The 22,339-nt window shown below is 50.7% G+C and overlaps 1 protein-coding gene across 1 annotated transcript in view; it reads right to left on the reverse strand.

Moving 5' to 3' along the window:
• The window catches only part of COL6A2 (collagen type VI alpha 2 chain), a 28,823-nt gene extending 6,776 nt beyond the window's left edge, over nucleotides 1-22,047 (reverse strand). Inside the window, exons 1-27 of the mRNA XM_082312055.1 lie at nucleotides 21,868-22,047; nucleotides 16,967-17,101; nucleotides 15,436-16,034; nucleotides 14,834-14,854; nucleotides 14,046-14,111; nucleotides 13,417-13,470; nucleotides 13,259-13,303; nucleotides 13,054-13,080; nucleotides 12,755-12,781; nucleotides 12,613-12,657; nucleotides 11,343-11,396; nucleotides 10,897-10,959; nucleotides 10,566-10,628; nucleotides 9,550-9,639; nucleotides 8,636-8,698; nucleotides 8,200-8,262; nucleotides 7,994-8,056; nucleotides 7,415-7,477; nucleotides 6,948-6,998; nucleotides 6,521-6,556; nucleotides 6,075-6,137; nucleotides 5,767-5,829; nucleotides 5,442-5,477; nucleotides 5,160-5,205; nucleotides 4,444-4,596; nucleotides 3,733-4,185; nucleotides 3,359-3,397 (exon numbers count right to left, since the gene is read on the reverse strand). Coding sequence (XP_082168181.1) covers nucleotides 3,359-3,397; nucleotides 3,733-4,185; nucleotides 4,444-4,596; nucleotides 5,160-5,205; nucleotides 5,442-5,477; nucleotides 5,767-5,829; nucleotides 6,075-6,137; nucleotides 6,521-6,556; nucleotides 6,948-6,998; nucleotides 7,415-7,477; nucleotides 7,994-8,056; nucleotides 8,200-8,262; nucleotides 8,636-8,698; nucleotides 9,550-9,639; nucleotides 10,566-10,628; nucleotides 10,897-10,959; nucleotides 11,343-11,396; nucleotides 12,613-12,657; nucleotides 12,755-12,781; nucleotides 13,054-13,080; nucleotides 13,259-13,303; nucleotides 13,417-13,470; nucleotides 14,046-14,111; nucleotides 14,834-14,854; nucleotides 15,436-16,034; nucleotides 16,967-17,072 — 2,452 coding nt within the window. The 5' untranslated portion in view covers nucleotides 17,073-17,101; nucleotides 21,868-22,047. The remainder of the gene's footprint in view (nucleotides 1-3,358; nucleotides 3,398-3,732; nucleotides 4,186-4,443; nucleotides 4,597-5,159; nucleotides 5,206-5,441; nucleotides 5,478-5,766; nucleotides 5,830-6,074; nucleotides 6,138-6,520; nucleotides 6,557-6,947; nucleotides 6,999-7,414; nucleotides 7,478-7,993; nucleotides 8,057-8,199; nucleotides 8,263-8,635; nucleotides 8,699-9,549; nucleotides 9,640-10,565; nucleotides 10,629-10,896; nucleotides 10,960-11,342; nucleotides 11,397-12,612; nucleotides 12,658-12,754; nucleotides 12,782-13,053; nucleotides 13,081-13,258; nucleotides 13,304-13,416; nucleotides 13,471-14,045; nucleotides 14,112-14,833; nucleotides 14,855-15,435; nucleotides 16,035-16,966; nucleotides 17,102-21,867) is intronic.
• Between the last annotated feature and the right edge of the window lie 292 nt (nucleotides 22,048-22,339).

A 22,339-nucleotide genomic window follows, 5' to 3' on the forward strand; every position in this document is an offset into this window, starting at 1 on the left:
AATTACTACCTCCACTCAACCTCTGCCTCCACCTGCTTCATGTGACCTCTAACAGAGATGTCAGCAAAGCCCTAGCACGGTTTCTGGGTCCCCCACAATCTCGCTGTGCACCATTTTGAAGGTGTCAATGAACAAGTCCATCCACTCTTGCCGCTCATTTCCAGTGGCAAACTTGGCTTTTTCGGCGGTAAAGGCCAAAGTGGCCACCAGCTGGGTGTACATGCTGGGGTCCTGGGTTTCCCGCGTGGAGTTTAGGAACTGGGCGATCGAATGTATGGTGCTGGGGAAATCTATGTTGACTCCCTCTTCCATGGGGCGGAAAATAAGTGGGTTTACGTTCCCAGGGTTCCTGTCATCTGCAAGTGAGCGTCAAAAGAATATTTTCAGGGCTTGCTAGCAATGACTGTGTCTCTGAATGCTACCTGGCTTTCCTATGTGCACTGCACCAGAGAAGAACAGAGCTAACGAGGGACAGAGAAGTAAAGACCAAAGCCAGATTTTAAATCTTTCTGCCACTTTTATGTCTGAGGAACTGTGGGATTCGCACCAAAATCAACCACACATCCACCCAGAGACATCAGAAAATGACATGAAACCTTAACTGCCCAGTTCCTTCCTACTCATCCAGCACAGGCATGACGAAGAAAGAGCAGTGCCCAGGAAGAAGGCCACAGGGTCCAGCTTCTTTCTGAGTATAGGATTCAGCCATCACATAGCTTTGAACTTTGCTACATGCAAACTGTCCACATGATGCTGTACAGCCAGAAGACATCTAAGGGACAGCATTATGTGAACCCCTTGCCTGGTACTCAGCCCACTGCACTTTGGCTAGAGTCACTGCTCTGTGGTGTGCAATGCTCCTGTGTGGTGTCCAGGCCAGTCAGGACACTGACAGCCTCCGTCTCCACCTGGCTGTGCTAAACTTAAATTCGAATAACATCCCAAAGCTAAAAGCAAAGCCTTTTGCATGGGTTAGAAAGAGCATCACAGAGCATCATGCGGTTTCTATTGAAGCAAGTGGTCAGTTCAGATTTGCTCAGCATTTAACCCCTTTAACACTCCAGCATCCTGTTAGCACCACAGTAAGCAGTAATCAATGGGTGGTAACAGGGAGACAAGGGTCTGCCCTGAAAACAGGAAAACCTGGGTTTCCTTATGCAAAGTACTGAGGCAGCACACCTTCAGCTCCAGATGTGAATCTGAAGTGGTGAGGTGCCTGGCTCTGCAAGGCAACAGGGAGGAAGTTGGGGTGTATGTAATACCTGTCCCTCTCTGTGCTCTGCTGACAGTACCCAGGCTGTAGCTGGGGTATCTGGCATGAGCAATTGATTTGCTCCTTAAAGTGCCAGGACTGCAACTCTGACAGCCATAGGGCCAAGAACAGGGCTGGGTGTAGTTGCTTCCCTGACCTGAACTTGTCTGGCCTGTTTACGACTGAACAGACACATTGGATGTGCACGAAGCTCACTCATATACCCTGCAAAGGGCACTGTTTCTATCCAAAGGGTTTGCATGTGAATTGGCACCAACTCTTGAGATGTTTTTGGAGAACCAGCGGAAGCTGAGCACTGAGCAGAGAAGCCCCAGGCTCTGTCATATGTCTTATGTCACATCCCATCCAACATCTTCCCTTGCCACTAGGCAAGTGTGATCATTGCAAATCCTTCCAAATGATGACAGCAATGCATCATGGACCATCCAGTGCAGCAGGTAGAAAGCGCTGTGCCCAAAGGCCCCTGAATCCCTGGGTATCACTTAAAACTTGATCTACCAGGCCTAGTACAGAACCTTGCACACCAGGACAACTTTTGCCCATGCTGAGATGGGTGCACTGGCTCTTTCACAGGAGGCCCACACCTACCCAGCCACGTCACTCCATCTCCCACATCCTCTGGGCACAGGTGTAGGACCTGCACTTGACCTGGCCTGCCTACGACATGGTTTGAGGGATTCGCCCAAGAGGGAACCCCCTCAGATGCCTCCTCAAGCCATTTCTGTTCTGGTCCCCAGGACTGTCTGGTACCAGCGAACTGTTCTCACCTTGCATCAGGAACAGAAACACCCAAGTGCACTACAGGGAAAGGACCGCCAACTTCGCCTTTCTTTGGAGGGCTTTGATGGCCCAAGCCTAGGAGAACATGAGCACGCCACTGCTTGGGTCAGTCTCTCTCCTGCAGTGTTCCTGAGAAATGGGGAGTCTGCAAAGACCAAAACCTTTGAAGACACCTGAGCAGTGTGGCATGGGGAAGTCTCCTCCTTGTGCATGGATCCGCAAGACAAAGCTTCTCAGAGGACACTGCAGATGAGCCTGTGTGGATAGCTCAGCATCACGGTTGAACATTGTGCTCTCTGCATGGCCAGGTGCAAATACTCAAAACACTAGTGAGAGATTTTAGGCGGAAATAATTATAGCTTTTCTGTCTTCAGATTTCTGAGCATCCTGGGACCAGTTTTCCTTTGTTTTGTATGGAAACGAAGGGACTTCTTTGAAAATGAAATTTGAGATTCTGTATAATACTGAGTTGAAGCTGGGGACTTTCACAAAAACATTCACAGCAAGAGTAGAGATAAAAATTGTGAGAACTGGCAAAACTTTGTCCCCTGTAAGTTTTGTGTATATCAGCAAAGAGCGCATCTATTGTATTTAAACAGGCACAGACTCAGACAGACAGGATCTCTAGGAATTCAGGTTGCAGATCTGTCCCTTAACAAGCAAAATGTGATCAAGTAAAGCTACCTGCAGCGAGCAGCAGCCATCTCCTTTATACCAGAGGATCCTTACAGCCTTTTCCTTTAATCCAACACCCTGAGTTAATTGTTAATTAAATACAGCCAGCATTAGAGAAGCCAAAGCTTTGGGTCCACTACGGTGTCATTTTCCAAATGGTCCCTACCCCCTGCTCTGCCCTTGTCACTCCCAAGGAGCAGCCTGCCCAGTGCTGCAGGTTGGGCTCTGCATTTCAAATGTCACATGGGTGGGAGAGTTTAGCAAGGGGCTTTTGATTTGATGTATAATAGAGACACGGAACAAGTGAGAAATTAATTGCCGAGTTTGGAGGTCAAAATCTGGTGGCTCCCAAGAATTGGGACAGGGAGAAATATCAGGGCTGAGCCATGCTGATGCACTAACATGGTACACTCGTACCTACCTGTGCAGAGAACTCAGAGAGACAGGAAAAGAGCAGGAGATGAAAACCTGGAGCCTCTCCTCATGTGAAATAACACTTATTTCGAGAACTCCTGCCATCCAAAGGGAATGAACAGGGTTGCACACCCCCCTCCCACTCCTGAGCCTTGTGCACTCTCTCCCAGACCTACCACTTTGTGCAGATGGCATGAAGCTACATTTTTTGTTTACCTGTCTGACAGGGCAGCTCAGGGCAGATGATCTGTGGATCTGGAAGGAAAAGAAACAAGGAAAACTGAGTGATGTGCTGCCATCCCCCTTCATGGCTTGCACAGACAGGTTGGCAAGGCGAGGTCTCTTACAAGGGGAAAGGACTCCAAAGGACTGCCCCAAAAGGCTGGCCCGTATCTGAGGAAGGACTGTTTATCCAGGGCCACATAAAGGTCAGCCCCCATCATGAATGACCCAGCTTATGAGCTGCTGGCCAACCTGCTGGGACACAGTGCCTCTGCAATCATTGCAATGCATCATATATGCTCCCCCCCCCAAATCCTGGGGGTGAAAACTCCAGTTTCAGCAAGAACTGTGCAAGGACAGGTACAGACCTGGGCAGAGTACGTCCTCCATCTTGTCAATGAATTCCTCTGCCACCAGGTCTGAGAAGAGCCTCATCTTCTGGACTCGCTGGGGTTCATTGCAGGCAATGGAGACCAGGGTCTCGCTCTGTTCTGGCTGATCAAACATGTCTCCAATGCCAATAGTGTTGACGACCACATCTCTACCGCAAAGAGCCCCTAGGTTCTTGTCATCATCCCGGGGGTCATAGCGCCCATCTGTGATCACCACAGCAAACACTTGGGCTTTCTCTCGCCTGCTTTCCTTGATGAGCTTGTTGTAGGCAAACTGAAGGGCAGACGGTGTCCAGGTGCCTCCAGCGATCCATTCCAGGCGCTTCACTGCTTCCTTGAAGCTTGACAGTGAATCAATGCGCTCATCATCAAGACTGATGGCTTCGAAGGTCCCGTCGTGACTGTACTGCACCACCCCAACACGAGCACCTGCCAATGAAGCATCATGTTACTTGGCTTTGCATCCTCAGTGAAAAGTGGAGAAAGTCAGCAAACTTTCATATCAGCAAAGAGCTGTGCAATTAGCCCACAAAGCTGGGAAGGGAAGAGGGAAGAGCAGAAACTGCTGTGAAAATGCTGGACAGATGTTTTGTAGCCCAGGGCAGCTACAGACAAACATGGAAGCTGGAGGGAGCCAAGTGCCTGTTCTTTTCCTTGTGCCCCACTCTGTCCCCACACAGTCCAGACCTGTCTGTGACTTAGGGTCCTTGGCAATAGAGCCCAGCCTGCTGACCACGTTGACAACAAAATTTTTCTCCAGGGTGAAGTTGGTGTAGCCAATACTCTCCGAGCTGTCTATGACAAACATGATGTCCAGGGCACCGCAGCGCTTCTCACAGTCTGGGGAGAGGGACAGAAGGAGGAAAACACAATGGTCAATGATGGTGGCAGCAAGAGCCACCAGGGCAGAAGAGACCATCTATGGGAAGACAGAGACACTTAGCATCACACCAGCCATGCACAGGGTTTGTGGTGCTCCCTGCAGCTGGCAGCATAGGAAGGATTTTACATGCATATTTCTGTCGATGTATATCAAAAGAAACCTTTTTAATTTTGCTGTTTAATGCACTCTATCCTATCATCTGGACCATGCAACTCTATATTAGAGTTCACTGCTCCTGCGATTGGCAGAGCTAAATTTTGGGAGGTAAGCCAGGCTGCCCCTGCAGTGCCACCGCACTCAGTGGTGGGCTGGGACCAGGGTGAGCAGGGAAGGACTTCCCATGGTGTCTCCTCTGCAGCGTGCAGCACTGTGCAGAGCAGCAAAGAGCCCACTGTGCCAGCAGCTCAGTGCAAAGGGCAGCTTCAGCCTCCTGAAGAAGGAGGCAGTCTCTGGTGACCCCCTTTCCCCATTCCTCGAGTGGTCGTTCCCCTGCCCTGGGGAGAGGTGGTGGTCCACTCACCACAGCATCCGCATGTCTCTCGCACGTAGGTCATCACGTCGCAGTCCTGTCAGCAAAGGGGTGCAGGGTGAATGCCTCCCCCCGCTTATGCAGCACCTGTCCCCTCTAAGCCACCCAGCCGTCCCCCTCCCCTCTTTCCTTGGCTCCCGTGGGAAGCGACAGGCCACCTCTACCGGGCAGCAGCAGGACCTGATGCCCTGTTTTGTTCTCAGGCTGTGCACAGCAAAGCCATGGTTGCCCCAGGAGGAAGAGCACCGGGTGCTGCAGAGCAGTGCTACTTACAGTCAGGCCAGGATCTCCTGGTGGGCCCGGGGTTCCCTGTAAGAAGAGCACAGGGATTTCAGGCACAGTTTTCCCATGATTTCCCTTTTTGGGAACTGACATCAGAGCCATCAAAAACGTGGCTTTTTGCAGAGGTCTGCCATGGGAAGGGTAGGAAAGCCTTGCTGGGAGCCAGTAGACACATCTGACAGCTGGTGTCCCCTCCACCAAGCCTTGCTGCAAGGAGACCCACTGGGGTCCTCTGAGCTTTAGAGCATCAAGGAGAAGTGGGGAGGAGAGGAAGGAGCTGCAGCATCTGCTCAGCCACAATGGCATGGTACTATACCTCCGGGCCTGCTTCACCAGCTGGACCGCGGGGTCCGGGCTCACCTCCTGGGCCAGGATCACCCTGGGGAAGAAGCAAAGAAGCATTGAATATTTCCCTGGCAAGGCTGGTGATGCAGCTGCTGGTGTTCAGGGCTCCTCCTGACCCCTCTTCAGGCACAGCCCTGCTAAGTGTGGTCACCAGCCTGCCGCAGCTGAGCTTGGGCACATGGGGCAGGCAGGATAGCGGGCAGCGCCGTCCTCAGCACACCTGGCAGAGGTGTGGGAGGGGGACGTTGACCCCACAGGCCATATGGGAAATCTGCTTACCGGTTCCCCCTTCTCTCCTTTGGTCCCTTGCACTCCTTTTGGTCCAAGCTCACCTCTTCCTCCCTGCTCAAAGGAAGGAGAAACAGATCAGCCATGGAGCACATCTGGATGTGCTCAGGCAGAGGCACTACTGCTATGAGCCTGTCAAAAACACATGCCTGTGTGGGCCAGAAGAGCACCCTCTAAACCAGCAGCTCAGCGCAGAGCAAATAAATAGTGTTTACATAGGCATTAACTAAGAATAAAGAAGTTTTGCAAAGCATATTTCAGATGGTTTCAAAAGGAGATGGGCTTGAGAGATACACCCAGGCTCTGCAGCTGCAGGGAATAGCCAGGGCAGCTACTGGCAAGACAGGATCCTCGGCCACGCACCCGGAGGGTCAGGTGACAGCTACTTGGCATTTCAGTCAGTACAAAAAACAGGCGACAGAGACAAACACACTCACCTTGGGTCCTGGCTGCCCCTTCTCACCCTTGTCACCCTGCAAAGGGAGACGAAGGAGAGGTCAGCACCTGACCAGTACCGGCCCTCCACTGTGCACACATACATCCGAAGTCTGCAGTGAGGGGCACAAAGCTGAACAGCAGGTGTAGCTTCAGGCTGATGGTTGGGGTGGTGGGCGCAGCCACCTCCCCATCACTGCCGTTGAGGCTGGGGTCCCCAGCACCTCTGCCACGAGGCTGATGGAGCCACAGCCAGGTTCAGTCCCGGTGTTCAACCCCCTCACTCCCTTTGTGGGCTTCACTTTTTTGTGACCCTGATAATTTTTCTTCCTCCTTCCCTCTTCTCCCAGGCTGCTCAGCTCCAACATTGCTGCACTGAAACAGGCTTACTCGTGGTGCATATGTCTGCGCCAGACAAGGCATACTTACCTGTGGTCCTCTGGGTCCAGGGTAGCTAAAGCCAGGTCTGCCTCTGTCGCCCTTTGGTAGAAAAAGAATGACCTGTCAGAAACCAAACCCAGCCTTTCTGACCTGGCGATGCCAGCAACAGCCAGAGCTGTTTTCATCCCCTCTGAGGGTGAGACACCACCAGGAGCCATGACTTTCTGCAGCTGGCCCTGAAACATTGGGAATGGCTGTGTGGGATGAGGCTTCACAGGGTCTTGGGGACGCTGCATGCCAGGGACACCCCTGAATCTGTGCAGGGTGAGGGATGTAATCAGAGCTGTCTTGTCCAGAGCAAGGCCTACATCTCTGCCCCTTAGGGAGGCTCAGTCTTGAGCCATTCAGTTTCCAAGGCACACAAGTTTCTGCAGTGGAAACTGCCTTTTTTTGGGGGGGGAAATAAGCACACAAAAATACCCTTTCAAATGCAGACTTGCATTCAAGGACTTTACCTTCAGTCCTGGTGGTCCGATGTCACCTCTTGGGCCCAAGTCACCAGGGTCCCCACGTGATCCCTGCAAGATAGTGTTGGGGAGAGCAGAGGGAGAGGGTGAGGATGTTCCCTGAAGTTCCCCAACTGCATAGGGGACCATACTGGAGAAACCAGCTCTTGAGATGGTGTTGCGGGACCATGTCCCCTCCCGATGAGGTTACTGTGATAGTGACTGATTCAGCACTTGAGTTTCTGTGTCCCGCAGAGCCACATGGATGTCATGGCACTACTGCCACAGTGGGGTGCTGGGCTAACCACAGACCCAGGACAAATCTTCCCTCGCCCTGTGACCTGCTCTGACGGTCCCTTCCATATTGTCATGGGAACACTTGGGACCAGGAGCGATGGAGAATCAGAGACTCCTGAGTCTTGAGGTTTCTCCTTGCCCCAGGGGCTAGCTGGGGCTTCTGGGCTAGTTTTTAGCCTCCTTGAGAAAAGGTCAGGCAGGCTCCTCTCAGGAGGGACAGTGCAGCCAGCTTATGTCAGTAGGGCAAGCTCTCACTGCAGAGGGTCACACAGATGCCCCAGGATGACTTACGATATTGCCTGGCTCTCCCACAGCACCTGGAGGGCCTCGGGGTCCTGGCAGTCCTTGGTCTCCCTGCAAAGCAAAGCAAGACGCAAGAACATACAGAGGCAGGTACAGGCAGGTGTGCATGAGGCAGAAAGCTGGGTGAGCTGCCCCGGACAGCAGCAGTGCTCTCCCTCCCTCCTGGCTGTCACCAACCCCTGCTTTGTGCTTACCCTTGCTCCTTTGCTTCCAACCTCACCAGGCAGGCCACGAGGACCCTCTGGACCAGGATCTCCCTGTGAGGAGGGTAAACATATTCCTTTTCAGGGATGTCTTCAGTGCTGTCTGTGTGCATGGCAGTGCTCCTTCGAGCGAGGATGCACAATGCCATTCTCAAATCTGGTGTTTCTTGGCTTGAAATGCAGTGGCAGGGCAGCATGCCCTCTGAACATGTTTCTTAGCCTCAAGCTTTGCTGCCCTTCATCCCCTCTCTGGATCAAGCCCTGGAAGAGGAGGCTGCCACTAGGGCAGGCAGTGGACACAGTGGGAGCATTGCACATATGCAGAGCCCACTGGGATAGACACTTCATGGCTGGGCAGTAGTGCATTACGCACACCAGTCCTGTGCATCTCAGGCTCATTTGCAATCTGGGCAGTTGCTTTACTCACCCTTTCTCCTTTGGTCCCAGGAGTGCCTTTGCTGCCTTTCGTCCCTGGATCACCACGCCGACCCTTGGCAGATGGAGAAAGTCACATAAACAGGGTGCGAAGATGGATGCTCCCTAAGCAGTGACGCCTGGCTGCCCTGCCTTCTCCCTCCTGGCCTCGTCTCCTTGCCTGCTTAGCGAGCATGCACCTGGCAGCAGGGGATCAGGGATGCTCATGCTGGCATTGCTTGGGGGATCTTGCCTTTGGCTTTTGGGAAGCCGCAGCCAGACTATTCTTTCAGGAGGGTGGGCACAGCAGTGACAACAAACACTCGTGGTTCATTCCCTGAACTGCTTTACTCTGCTTTACTTCCAGCTCATCTAACGTTGCTTTCCCCACTGGATCTTGCACAAGGACACAAGCCGGCTGGGCTCTGGCTCTTGGTGCTGGTGGAGCCATGTTGCTGTATTCTGCCAGGGAATGCCACCTCCAGCCCACACCCCAAATTTTGCAGTGCCCCACCATGTTAACTTGCGTCTGTGTGGCACCATCGATGTCGTGACACTGCCCTTTTCAGAGAGCTCTACTGTGGCAGCCACCAGATCTTGACTCTGAGCTCCTGTGAGAAGCCAGAGGTTTGGGGAACTTGCTACAGAACAGCCAAAGGGTCTCTGGGCATTCACAGAGGCATTTGTGGTTATGTGGGAATACAGGATGCTTCTCTAAGGTGAAATGGTTAACATCAGGCTTAGCATTATGGAAGTACTGCTCTATGAAGATGGGGGTGACAAGGAGATCAGCATTTGCACATCTTTTTTGGGATGCAGAAGGCACGGCAGGCAGGCTAAATGGGGCAGTTTCTCAGAGCTCATCCATGAAACTGCATCAGGCTGCCATGGTGTGCCCACTGTCCAGAGAGCTATTCAGACACTCACAGGCTCTCCTTTGGGTCCAGGAGGTCCCGTTTCACCTTTTCTTCCCTTAGTTCCAGCTGGCCCTTGAGCTCCAGGGTTGCCTGGAAGTCCCTTGGAGAAGAAAAAGAAATACAATTTGTCAGAAGAGAGGTCAAGGTGCACACACACACCCCTCTTGTCCCGTGTCAAGCAGTCCACCCTTGAGCAGATGTGTGTATGAGCACACAACTTATGTTTCCATACACCCACCATGCCTACATGTCAAAGCTATGTGCACAGGCTCCAGCCTTGGAGCAGTGTGATGCTGTGTCACCTTTCCTCCATCAACCAGTGCAGAGGCTTGTCAGCTCTTCCTTACAGCATCTGTCCAGCCCTGCCTAAAGCCGGAGGGCTATTTCAGCCTCCTCCACTATCTCTGAAGTAACTGGCCATCTGCATAGCAACCTCTTTGGCTATAAGGTCAAGTACAGTGAGTAAAGCCTGTATTAGATCTCTGAGCAATTAATTGTTAAAGTTTACATGAATAAAAACAGCTTGCAAACATTCTCAGTGCCACAAACACTGAGGAAGTCATGAGACTGTGGCAGGGGAAACCACGGCCAAACAGGGCCTTTCTACCCAGGAGAAGATGGGAAGAGGAGGAAAGATGCAGTGCAATAGATAGGCTAGAAAGGTAAATCCTCCTAAGTCTATTTTGCCTGCTTTTCTCTGCTCTGAACAAATGCTCAAGACCCATTCTCATTTTTCTCTGGGCAGTTGCAGGGATGTTGCACAGTCCCCTCTCCTATTGCCCACATGATGTTTCCCACTGTACAGGTGGGAACACGCATGGCAGGAGAGCTCACTCGAGCACCCAGGGGCTTGTGCTGTCTCTGTGCTGGTGGGCTAATTTGCAGAATCATCAGGATGCATTGGCAATCAGTCATTTTTATACTGGACCTGCTCTGTGACCAGCAGCTGATACTGCTCCAGCTCCATACCACATGGAGCAGATCCTAGTAAGACACTGCAGACAGCTGAATGCTGCATGAGCCTACCGGGCTTCCTTTTTCTCCTGGAGGTCCCGGGGGTCCACTGCGACCAGGCCGTCCAGGATCTCCCTGAAACAACCAGAGATCAATGGTCATTGCTTGCATCATCATCAGCATGTTGTTGTGCACCACTGACATGCACCATAAGGAGGCCAAGGAGCAGGGCCAGCAAGACTCTTCCCTCTACTCCTGTGTCTGGTGATGGCATCCAGACCCCAGAGCCTATGGGGTCCATGAGTAGTGAAGGATTTAAGAGTAAATACAAGCAATGGTGTTTAGCTGTCCCCACTGATGGCCTCTGCCCATACTCTCTGCTTGCTGTTCAGAGCACTTGTACCTTTATGCCTTCATCTCCTCTTTCACCTTGGTCTCCTGCATCTCCTGGGTAGCCATCAGGGCCCTAGAGAGGAAAAGGACAAAGAACCACACATTTTGCAATGGCAACAATATGCACTTTTCCTGCAGAATAAATCAACTGGCTTAGAAAGTTGCTCTAGAGACTAAAATAGTTTTTGCTTGTTACTAGTGTTGATGAAAGGAGCAGCTCCTCCTCTCGATGTGTGTGTGTGGGGGCACTGGGGGATCCCAGCTTACTTGCCCATGGAAAGGAGGTACAAAAAAATCAGGCTATGCTCCCATTCCAGGGATCCCAGGCCTGGGATCAGATCATGCAATCAGTAGGAAAATGGGCCAGTAATCTCTTGTTGGCCATCTTTCTATATGCGCAACTCATTCAGCAGCTACACAACTGATGAGCTGAATGAAAGAGTAAAGCATTCCTACCTTGTCACCAGGGTCTCCCTTGCAACCTGGTGGTCCAATTCTCCCCAGCTTGCCCTAGAGAGATAGCATTCAAAAGAAAAAGACAGAGAAGCTCTAGGTGTCTGAAGGGAAAATATGTTTTTTCTTGTTAACAGTTACTAATTTTTAACGTCATCTGCTGACCATACCTGTCAGCTAGAGAATAAATAGCAAGTGTACTCCTTAAATAGGAGCATGGTGTGCAGAGACAAATGGAGGAGGAGAAAGTAGTCTAAAAGCCCCGAGTGGTAGCACAGGTGTTGGTGGGAATTCAAGCACGCTCATCCTGCACATGTGCCCTGGGTGAGGGACATGTCCCTTGAGGCTGGATTTGGCAGTCACTCAAGTCCATGGTTGTGCTGGTCCTGCGTTGTACATCTCGCGTCAAAGCAGCTCAGGTCTGCAGTAACCACACTGCCTGATGGACGCTGTGAGAGCAGTGACCACCTTGTTCTACATCCCAAAATGGCTTTGCCGGCAGCGCTTAGACAGCTTGCCCCGGCTAGAGAGTGGTGGAGACTGAAGGACTTTATTGTTTTAGAGCTTCAGCAGGCATTTGAGGAGTGGGAAGAAGAACTGGTATTATCTCAGAGATGTACTTGGCTGGGTATACGAGAAAGTGCAGAGCAAAACCAATGTGTGCTGGCCAGCAGACAAAGCCAGCTGAAATCATCTCAAATTAGGCTATCCCGCTGCGGTGTATCTGCATGTCATCCAGCTCTAAGGGAGGTCGTGGCCCTCTACACTCACCATAGACAGGAGAGAGGATTCCAGGGACTTTGTTACAAGGTACTTGAACCTGGCTTTAGGGCTTTAATATTAAGAAAAAACAGTAGCTTAGAGATGAAATTTCAGATTCTGTGACAAACTGCCTTGAAAACCAAATTTCTGCAAAGCTTTTTGTGTACATGTCCTGTAGGGGTCACTAACACTCAAGATGAGATATCTACATCCAGATGATGTGGCCATATCACCTCCTGCAGCAGGACTGGCCGCGTTACACATCTAGTTCCTGCAGAGAGCTTGTTGACAAAGGGATAGCACTTCTGTGACCTGAATTAATTAATCTCCAGCTATCTCAAATATTTCTACAGGACATGCAGAATAATGTGCAAATAAGCTCATAGAAACCTCAGTCAGAACAAAAAACTAGTGTGTGGGATGGGATAAATAAAACAACCTGTGGGGACAAGACAGGGTAAAGAAACGAAACATCAGGAGCAACATTACAGGGTGCTCCCAGTGCTGTTACCTTCTGTCCATCGGTGCCATTCCTGCCTGCCAAACCAGCGGCGCCCTGGGATCAAGGGAGAAGAGGGATCAGCAACCTGTTAACACACACTCAAGGGTTGGTAGCTGGAACAACATTCAAGTTATAAAATGTCCTTTCTTACCCTCCGTCCATCGGATCCAATCTCACCCTGGGGGAAGAAGAGGACAGGAGTCAGACAATCTGCTTACATCCCTCCCACCCATTTAGCTCAGTAAAAACATCAACACTTCACAAGATCATGAGCAATGACTGAAGGAGACAGGCTTTGGGATGCCCCTGGAAATCCCTCCCCATGTCTGCAATTACATATTAATAAGGTTGTTATTCTCCCCATTACAGCTAAACTCTCCCTCTTTGCAACAGAAAGTTGTGTGTCCCCTGCCAAGTGCCCAGACAGACATTCGGTCTCTTCTTTCTCACCTTCTCTCCTTTCAGCCCTGGGACACCCTAGACAAAAAGAAAAGAAAAATGCTGTGTTAGCGCCTGAGCATCAGCAGGAGTGGAGGCAGCAGCATGCTGGGTGTCTCGGGTGGGAAACAGGCAGGTGGAGAGGGAGAAACAGCTCTCCTCTTTACCAAAAATCAATGAATGCAAAGAGCTCAGTCACCGGCTATGGGATTCTTACCTTGGGACCAGGGTACCCGATTGGACCTTCAATACCTGGGTCACCCTTAAGGGAAGAAGACATGGAGAGTTAGCTTGAGCACAGCAGAGATGCAGCCCCAGCTAACGCAGAGGCAGCACTGCTGGCTGCGGTGGCGGGGGGGACTTTCCACAACTCACCTGTCGTCCCTTCAGCCCAGGGGAGCCTGGTTCACCCATGTTCCCCTTGGCACCCTAAGGAAGGAAAAAACCCAACATAAGTCAGGGCTTGGTGGTGACTGTGAGAAAATGGCAATTTCTGGGAGCATCAGGCTCACTGTGGCTGCTTCTACAGAGCTTGGGGCAGCATGCTGGTGGAACAGGACGTGTTGTAGTCTGGGGAAGCTGGGGAAAGACTGTATGGGGAGGGGAGCACTCAGAGCTGGGGGCAGAAGAGTGGGACACCTGCACATGTGAGAGCTCTGCTCTTGAGCGTGGGAGAATCAGAGACAACAGCTGCCTCACTCCTGTTGTCCTGAGGTGCTGAAGGTGCCGGCTGTGGCTGGCACAGCCGATGCTTGGATGCCTCTCTGCACTGGTGTCAATGCATCAGCCTCAGCACAGACATGAGGAGATACTGATGCTGGCTGTGTGCTCCATTCACTGCAGCATGGCAGTCTCCCAGGGCCAAGACAGATGCTGGGGAGCTTTTTCCCACCTGAGTGCTATGCCTGTGAAGGCTGCTGCAGCTGAGGTGAGAGCTAGGGCATCCTGCAGTGTCTGTGGCAGGCATGGGCATTATTATCTTCCCACAGGTTAGGGAGACTTACCTTCTGCCCTCGGTATCCCTTGGGACCAGGTGGACCTGCAATCTCCAGGCAGCTCATCTTGTAGCACTGAAATACAAATTAAACAGGAGGTGTAACTGCTGCTCTGCAGCGTGCCGGCTGTTTCACATGCTGAGCCAGTGTGCACCTGAAGCTCAGCTCTGCACCGTGGCTCTCCACACACCTTGCCCCTTGACCACAGTGCTAAAAACTACTAGGGCTCCAGCTGAATCAGAGTTGAGGCAGCAACAACCATGCAGAAAAACGCTGCCTGTAAATTAAAAGCAGAAAGTTGCCACAAGCACTTTCATTGTGGCTTGGCTCTGGGCCAAAACTGAAAGAACAGGACTGCTAAGTGTGAGGCGAGGTGGTGTGGGCTTGCTTTTCTGGGGCCATCAGGGAACGTGCATGCCCTTTGGAGCATTGCCCTGCACACTCCTCCCTATGTATGCCAAACCCTGTCCATGTGATAGCAGCAGGGGAGGGGCTTCAACTTGCAGAGCACCCACAAAACATGCCTCCAAAGTGATAAAATGAGTCTATTCAATAGACCTGAATTCATTGCAGGTGAGGGGGAGGCAGAAAGTGAAGAGTCCAGTGTGTCATTTTAACCACTGGGTAAGGGGATGGATCCCCAGGCTTTGCACTGATCCACAGGTGGGCAGAGACCCATCATGCACAGCTCACTGCAAAATCTGCCCTGCTACTTCAGGGTATGAGCTGGTCTTCTCTAAGTGAGGCAACTTAAACCTGTGTCGTGTGGCAATGGCATAAAGATGCTGCTCACTCACCTCTCCGTAGGCTTCATGTTTCTGCAAAGGAGAAAACAGGTTGAACAGAATCAGTTAAGGTGGTCAGCCCCAAAAGAAAAGCAGCATTGCACCCTTGGAGGTGTGTGTGATGGTAAGGGACAGGAGGTGGTAAAGGTCCCAAGGCTTTAAAGACATTCTCAGCAGAGTCCCTGATTAACAGTGCCTCACAGGTGTGGCCTCAAAGACCATGCTGATGGTGAGCATGTCTTGGTGCTGCACACTCTTCCACGTGCCTCTGCATGGGGAGCAGGCTGGAGAATGGGTCTGGCCTTGAGCAAGAGCCAGGACTAGGGTGGCAGCCTGCCCAGACATGCTAGGGCACAAAGGCACAAACCAAGGAGTCCTGGTTAAGCACCTAACCAGAGAAATAAGATATGCTCGAGACTCCTTTTGGCCTATAAGTGCTGAAAGGACATAGAAAAGGAAGAGAAACAAAACAGAGGATTTTTCCTCTTAGAGGTGCTCTCTAGAGCCCTGCCAAAACCCACCGTGGGGCCGCTCAGAAAGCATCCCCCCCATCCATGTGCTGCTTCTCTTGCCCCCCCCGTTATACTCCCTGCACCTCAGGTGACACTCTGTACCATAGCTTGGATTATCCTCTCGGTGGTGTTCACGTCAATGTCCAGGGTGTCTTTCTGTGTGATGGCGTAGTTGTTGCGGTACAGCTCATGCGGCAGGTTGGCGATCTCCCGCAGTCCCTGCTCGTAGACGTTCTCACTGGGGGCCACTGCGAAGAGCTTGATCCCCATGTCTCGTGCCCTCTCAGCCTGCATCTTCATCCCCCCGCAGGGGCTGCCAGTGACATGGCCATCAGTGATGACTACTGCAAAGTTCACACCCGTGGCCATCTGGGTCTGGATCTGCTCTGTCATGTTGGAGATAGCGCAGTCTGTGAAGGTGCCCCGGCCAAGGTAGTTAATAGCGGACAGCCTGGAGAGGTATATGTCTTTGCTGCTTGTTAAAGGGCTGTAAATTTCCACCACATCCGAGTAATGAAGTCCACCAAACTGCCAAGTGATGTAGACTTGGTTCTGGTAGAGCTCATTCTCCAGTTTATCAATGAATATAGGGATGAACTGCTTTATTTGATCCACGAGGCTCTGGATAGGCACAGTCTGCAGAGCAACACTCTCCGAGGTGTCAATGATGAAGTACACATTGATGGGGCAGTTCCTCTTTTCTGCATGGAGACAATTATTCAGACCATATCAGAGCACTTCATGCACCACTGCACCCACTTCACTGTCACCCAGAAACCTGGACCGAGAAGCGTATATAGACAGCACATAGAGGAAACCACATAGAGTTGTGAAAAGAGCAAACCACAGCACAAGGCTCGAGATTCAGTTTCCTGCGAGGGTGTTGCAGCTCTTACAAATCAGGAGTTATTTCCACCTGGGTTGGAAGAAATGAGGAAACTGAGGGCCAGGTTTGAATGAAGAAGAGCAAGGGTATGACTTTTGCTCTCCTGCACTAAATGAATGCCCTGCCTGCCAGGCTGCTGGTTGCTCTCTGATTTACAAACATTTTCAAAAAGATCGTACCCAAGTGGGATACTGGAAAAAGCACAAGTCCCACTTAGCTCTAGCAGTAACATTTCTGTTTGGGTCAGATGACTCTCCAGTGCCTAGGACTTCAAAATCCTAAGGTCTGCTCTGTACTGAATCAATCTTGAAAATCTTGCCATTTTTTGTAAAAGTCAGGCTGGACACGTAAATCACCTCCTCTGCATTTCAACTGAAAAGTGCTGAAATCATCAAATTCAAAGTGGACTCTTTTCTGACATCAGATACAGAGCTGAGCTCTGGAGACTACCTGGTATTTATTACTGCATCAGCTGGGAGAAGCCACCACTGGCAGACCCCAGATCTTCAATCTCTACCCCTCTGCACTCCAATGAAAACCCAGAAATGGGAGTTTCAGTGGAGGACGGTGTTCCCTACAGACGAATCGCTACCCTAGGGCACGGCCCAGGAGTGCAAAGGGGTAGGAGAGGTGTAACATGCCACTGTCAGCTTCTTGTGAGCAGGCTCTACAACTGAGCATGGCCATTGCTTTTGGTAAAGTTGCTGCCTACAAAGGAGAGACATACCCAAATTATCTGGTTAATACCTGCACAGGAGGTAGGACTGACATCTCCAGGATCCCCATCAAATTGAGCATGGAGAGGAACTAGAGCCACACAAAGGAGAGTGGAAAACAAGGCTTCTCGGAACATCTCAGCAGTTCCTCTGGATATTTAGATGCCTGTGGGAAAACACAAGTTACATGTTAAGCATGATATACAACCTCCTAGCTCTGCTGGGAAGATACAAAACCAGCCAATGCTCCTTGTAAACCCTGTGTATGGAAAGCATGACCTCTCCATCACTGTGATGCATCACTGGGCCACTAATGTAGATTTGGATACTGACTTAAAAGCTAAGCAATTAAAATATTTCCTTTGTTGGCATATGGACAAATGATTTAACAGTTCTTTAGCTTCTCTGTCAGTCTGAAGGGAGGGATCAGGTGGTGGAGCTATTGACAGTCCATCAGGATCTTCTCATTTCATGGTTTCTCTCCAGGTGTTTGTCCGCTCCATGACCACATTGGCTCCATCACCCCTGATCCACGCAGATGTAGACATCCATGCTCCTTTCTTTGCCTGCTTGGCCAGACCACCAGTGAAGGTGTGCAGCAGGTCCTTTCCACCTCCAACTCACCATGTGGGTGTGGTGATGCCTGCGTATACCGAAAGGGTTCAAAATCCCTTGCTTAACAGCGCTGCTTTGTAGCCCATACAACCCATGGAGTGAAGGGATGAATAAACAAGCACTTGAAGAAATGCACATCTTTAGCATTCAACAAATCACTTGGTCTCCCCCCAGGTCCAGCTGCACATGGGAGTATACTTTGTGCTGGGTTATGATAACCTAAGCAGCAGAAGACTCAGAGATCTAGTCTGAAAAGTTGTTGGGAATGTATATATAAGTGTTCAGAGGAAGCCAGGCTTTGAAAGGATATTCACAGACAAAACCCAAGCGACACTTATCAACAGCAAAGAATGTGGAGGAAGAGGCGATACTCGCCTTTATGTCTAGAGGACAATTGCACTAACCAGCATGGCCCCTTGATGACACACAGACCAAGTAGTGGCATAGACACTTTTCTGCTTGGTGGTCAACACAACACAAATCAAAAAGGGGCATGTGTGATCTCTATTAGGAAAAGATGGCCTGAGTCCAGTCCAGAAAGAGAGCTTCTTTAAATGGCTTTTTTGGGTAGCTCTTGGAAGAGTCCAAGGCTTGAACAGACACTGACAGTGCATTCAGTTGCATTGGCAGTGCAGAGGGAGGGCAAGTTAGTAATGCAACTGAGCTGCTGCCTTAGTTGCATGAGAAACGGCATTACCTGAAGACCACAGACAGCTCAGCTCCCCCTGCATCTCTCTAGAGACCTCTCTCCATGTGGTGACCAGCTGTTCCCTGGTGGGACACGTCCTGTTCGAGTTTACACTGCAAGCTGCAGCGCATCACAGGGTTCTGCAAACTGGTTTAGGCTGGAAAGGCTGGTTCCTATCAGTGCTGCCAATATCCCTACAACAGTGACAGCCTTCCTCCTTACTAAGGCTTGTGCATATGCTAACAAGCCTGTGAGAGACAGTGCTCAGGCTGGAGTTTAGATAGGGGAAGGAGAAACCCTCATGCTCTTAGGAGATCTCCTGGGGGAAGGGGACAAGATGTACAGAGATCTGAAAGCTTCGGGAACACCAACTTGAGGTGCTTCACAGACACGACTCAGCAAAGCCCTCTGACACCGAGGGCCTCTCACATGCCTCCAGCTCAGCACCCAAATGTCCCTGCCAAGTAGTTCATGGGTCCTTTTTCCCCCCTCCAGCTCAGAGAGGCTGCAAAGCTATTTGCAAAGAGACCTGACTGAGGCCTCATGAAGTCCCTGCATAGGTAAGTGTGGCTCAATTTTAATTTTGCTGCAGAGAACAGAAGAATTATTGTAAGGATAAAATACTTACTTTAATGCTAAAGGAGTATTTTAGTTAAGATCAAGACTTTGTCCCTCTAGCCTTATTACAGGCTTCCCTTGTCTTGTTTGCCCTCCACAAAGCAGAGCTGCAGGACATCCTGATCTCTTGTAGGACACAACAGCTTTGTGCCTTCAGACAGCACCATTTTAGAGCCATCTTTTGTGATGGCTGAGGAAGCTGGAGACATCAGCTTTTGGAGAGGCCGGGAGCACTGGAGGCTTTGGCCAAGTGTCTGACTCACAGATCACTGCGTCCTGAGTTTAACCACCTCCCTCCTGCCATGTGTGTGTGGGTGGGAAAGGCGCTGTGCGGAAGAGCTGCTCTCCAGGCAGAGCCATGGCGAGCAGCTAAACTGCACGGGCAACCAGGGCCAGCTCTAGCACAGGACTGCCCCTGCCCGGAGACCTCAGGGCTTTGGTCTGGATCAATGAGGCACCATGGCCTTTGCCTCTACACTGTCAGAAAGGCAGAAAGGCAGAAAAGTGACAGCTGAAAACACTAGACATGCTTCACTTCTTTGTAGTCCTGTTGCACACATTCTCCTTTATTTCACTCTCACAGGTGCTCTGTTTCCCTCTCTGTGCCTCGAGCTATGTTAGCCTTCTGCTATAACAGTATCCCACCTGGTCATTAACAGTGAATGGACACATAGCAGGGAGGCCCCTCACCCCACCTAAGGAGTCTCCAAGGCTGAGGTGGGCAACAGTGCCTATTTTGTCATCCTCAGTGCACTATCAATTGTTGTGATTCTCTCACAAATCTTATAACATTTGATATTTTCCTTAAAGCTGCACCTCCTGCTGCAAAACGCTCAAATGGAAATCTCAGATTTCACCAGCAAAAGGGTATATTTCAAACTAATGCATTTTCTGGATGTTGAAGACAATTTTTAAACACTGACAGTCCAGAAAACTAATGGAAAGAGCAAATTGGGAGCTGACTCATTACATTTGAATACTTGTGTCTGCCCATCCTGTTCTTCCTTGACCTTTCTCTCTTTGCAAGAGCAGGACCATGATATTGTAGGAGCAAGGCCTTACAAGGATTTCTCTTGAAATTTCCTTCTCTCAGTATTTGTATTGTTGAGTGATGTATCTCTTTCCCCATGAGATGCACACAAAGAAAAAAACAGCAGGGAACCTTGAGCAGTTGTTTTGGGTCCTCTGAACAGATTTTGAGGGCACTGCTTTGCACCATCCTCCCTGCATTAGGATCTATGCTCCTACCTAATGCCTCAGGTGCTCAGCAGAAAAATGCATGGTCTTCTCTGCTGCTCCTGTACTAAGATCTCAGGTGACCTGGCTGTTACCCACATAATTGCAAAAGTATATGGAGTTATCTACACAGAGCCCCGCAAAAATGGTGGTCTTGCAGGAGGACCTGAGTTCTCTGCTTGTGGGTACCTCTTCCCACCCTGAGCAACTGAACCGAATGTAATATTATGGCAAACAAATGACTTGCAATGACTCTTTCAAATGTGCAAATTATAGTCAGCTTATTTGCACTCTCACATCTGATTATGAGATAGATCAGATTTTAATGCAGTAGAAAGGTCAGCTCATGTGCCTGGCCAGGCAGAGCCATGGTCTGTCTTATCCCACACATTGATATTTCTGAAGTTGCTCCTGGTGCACTGTGTATTTCTCCTTCAATACCCCAACAACTATTATAGCTGAGCAAATTGTTCCCAAATCTACAAAAATTCAGGTCCTCCTGTCTGTAAGCTAACTCTGCCTGCAAGGAGCTTATTTAAGGCCACAGAAATTGCATTACTCTCAAGAAAGGAGAATTATGCTAGCTATGTCATATGCAGAATAAAGTTTGAAACTGCACTGCTGCTCTGCCATAGACCCAGTCCCAACTTTTTTCACAGCCATGCCAAGCAGGCAGTGCCTGTGGTGCCACCCACTTGTGCAAGGCAGCATTTTACTCCACTCAAATGTTTGCTAAATAAAACCAGGAAAAAAAAAGTGTCCCATTTGGAACAAAAGCTCTTATAAATGCACCTCCTCTTCCTCGTTTGCATGCTCACGGTTCGCACATTGCATGCAGAGGGAATTCCAGTGTTTGTCACAGTTGCTACCCAAATGTGCCCTGCAGCTTGAGTCCCTGGGCACACCACCCAGGGGGAAGGTTTCCCAGCAGCTGCAGGGAGCCCAGCTCTTCAGCTCTCCTACTGCAACTATCCCGGGACTTCAGCCAGGGAAAGCCCAGGCCGCAGGAAGGCTGGGGGGAGCAGCCCTCGCCAGGTGCTCCAGCTGCAGGACCGCGCCTGCTGCCCGGGCGATGCTGCAGCCCCCTGGCTCTGGCAGCCGGAAACCTCCATTTACAGCACTCATGCAGACCCCTGCCACCAAAAAAATAGCTGACCTGAGGAGGCAAGCGCAACGAGCTCGCAGACATTTCCGAACATGCTGTTACCCCCCAAAATAGAGGAGCTTGCGCTGATAAAACTCAGCATAACTAGGAGACATGAATCACGGGTTAGTCTAATCCATATCTTCTGAAATTCAGAAAATCAAAGAGGAATAGTGCAGCATATACAGTTGCTCTGCTGCACAGCAGCAGTGGAGTACCATGCTGCTACTGCTGCCGTTACCTCAGTGTAGCCAGTGAACTCAACTGAGCTGCCCCAGGGAAGAATTTTGTTCAACAGGTCTGGACCTTTCTAGACCCCTGGCTCTGGCAGATGAGAGTCTGTGGCTCACATTACCCACACCCGGAAAAAACTCTGGGAAAAAGGGTCGAACTAGCCAAAAGCTGAAAGCAACGGAAAAATATATATTCTTTTACAGCAGGTACTGTCTAAACATGATGTGCCTGAAACGAGTGAGCAGCTTGCCGGAGAGCCCGTGAGCAGCAGCAATAGCTGTGCAGCCCGCAGGGGCACAGGCTGGGATTTCAGAGGCTGGCTCTTTTATTCCTAGCTGGAGAACAGTCAGTAAATAGCTGCACGACCACTATACACGGAGAGGAAAACTCTGCCTACCTGAAAACGAGGTCATCAAAATTTCCTCCAAAAAGCCTCCGAAATGCAAGGAAAAAGACTTTGTGGAGTTGCTCGTATCAGGAAGGCTCCTGCATCCCCGGCTGGAAGGGTGAGCTCCCAGGCTCTGGGCGCTCGGGGGTGCGTGGGGAGGAGCGGCCAGGAGCAGCAGAGGCGTCTCCAGACCAGTCCCTCTGTTCCCTCGCAGACTGGAACTGCCCTCTATATTCCTCCTCCTTCAAAATCAGGCAGAGCCTCATTTGTAGTAGCTCCAGACATCCACGGAGAGTCACTGTGGGTCTACCGACACCTCGGGACGGTCTCCTCCCACCCGCTCTCCTCCCAGGGCAGATGCTGGGATGCAGCGAGGTTGTCATCTTTGGAGCTAAAGACATTTTTGTTTTAAACAAGCTGGAAGAAGTCTCATTTTTCCATTATGAGAGGCCCCTTTTCGTGGTTGGCATTGCTGCCCCAC

The sequence above is a fragment of the Platalea leucorodia genome (genome assembly GCF_965183815.1).
Source record: "Platalea leucorodia genome assembly, chromosome: 5".
Taxonomy (NCBI): domain Eukaryota; kingdom Metazoa; phylum Chordata; class Aves; order Pelecaniformes; family Threskiornithidae; genus Platalea; species Platalea leucorodia.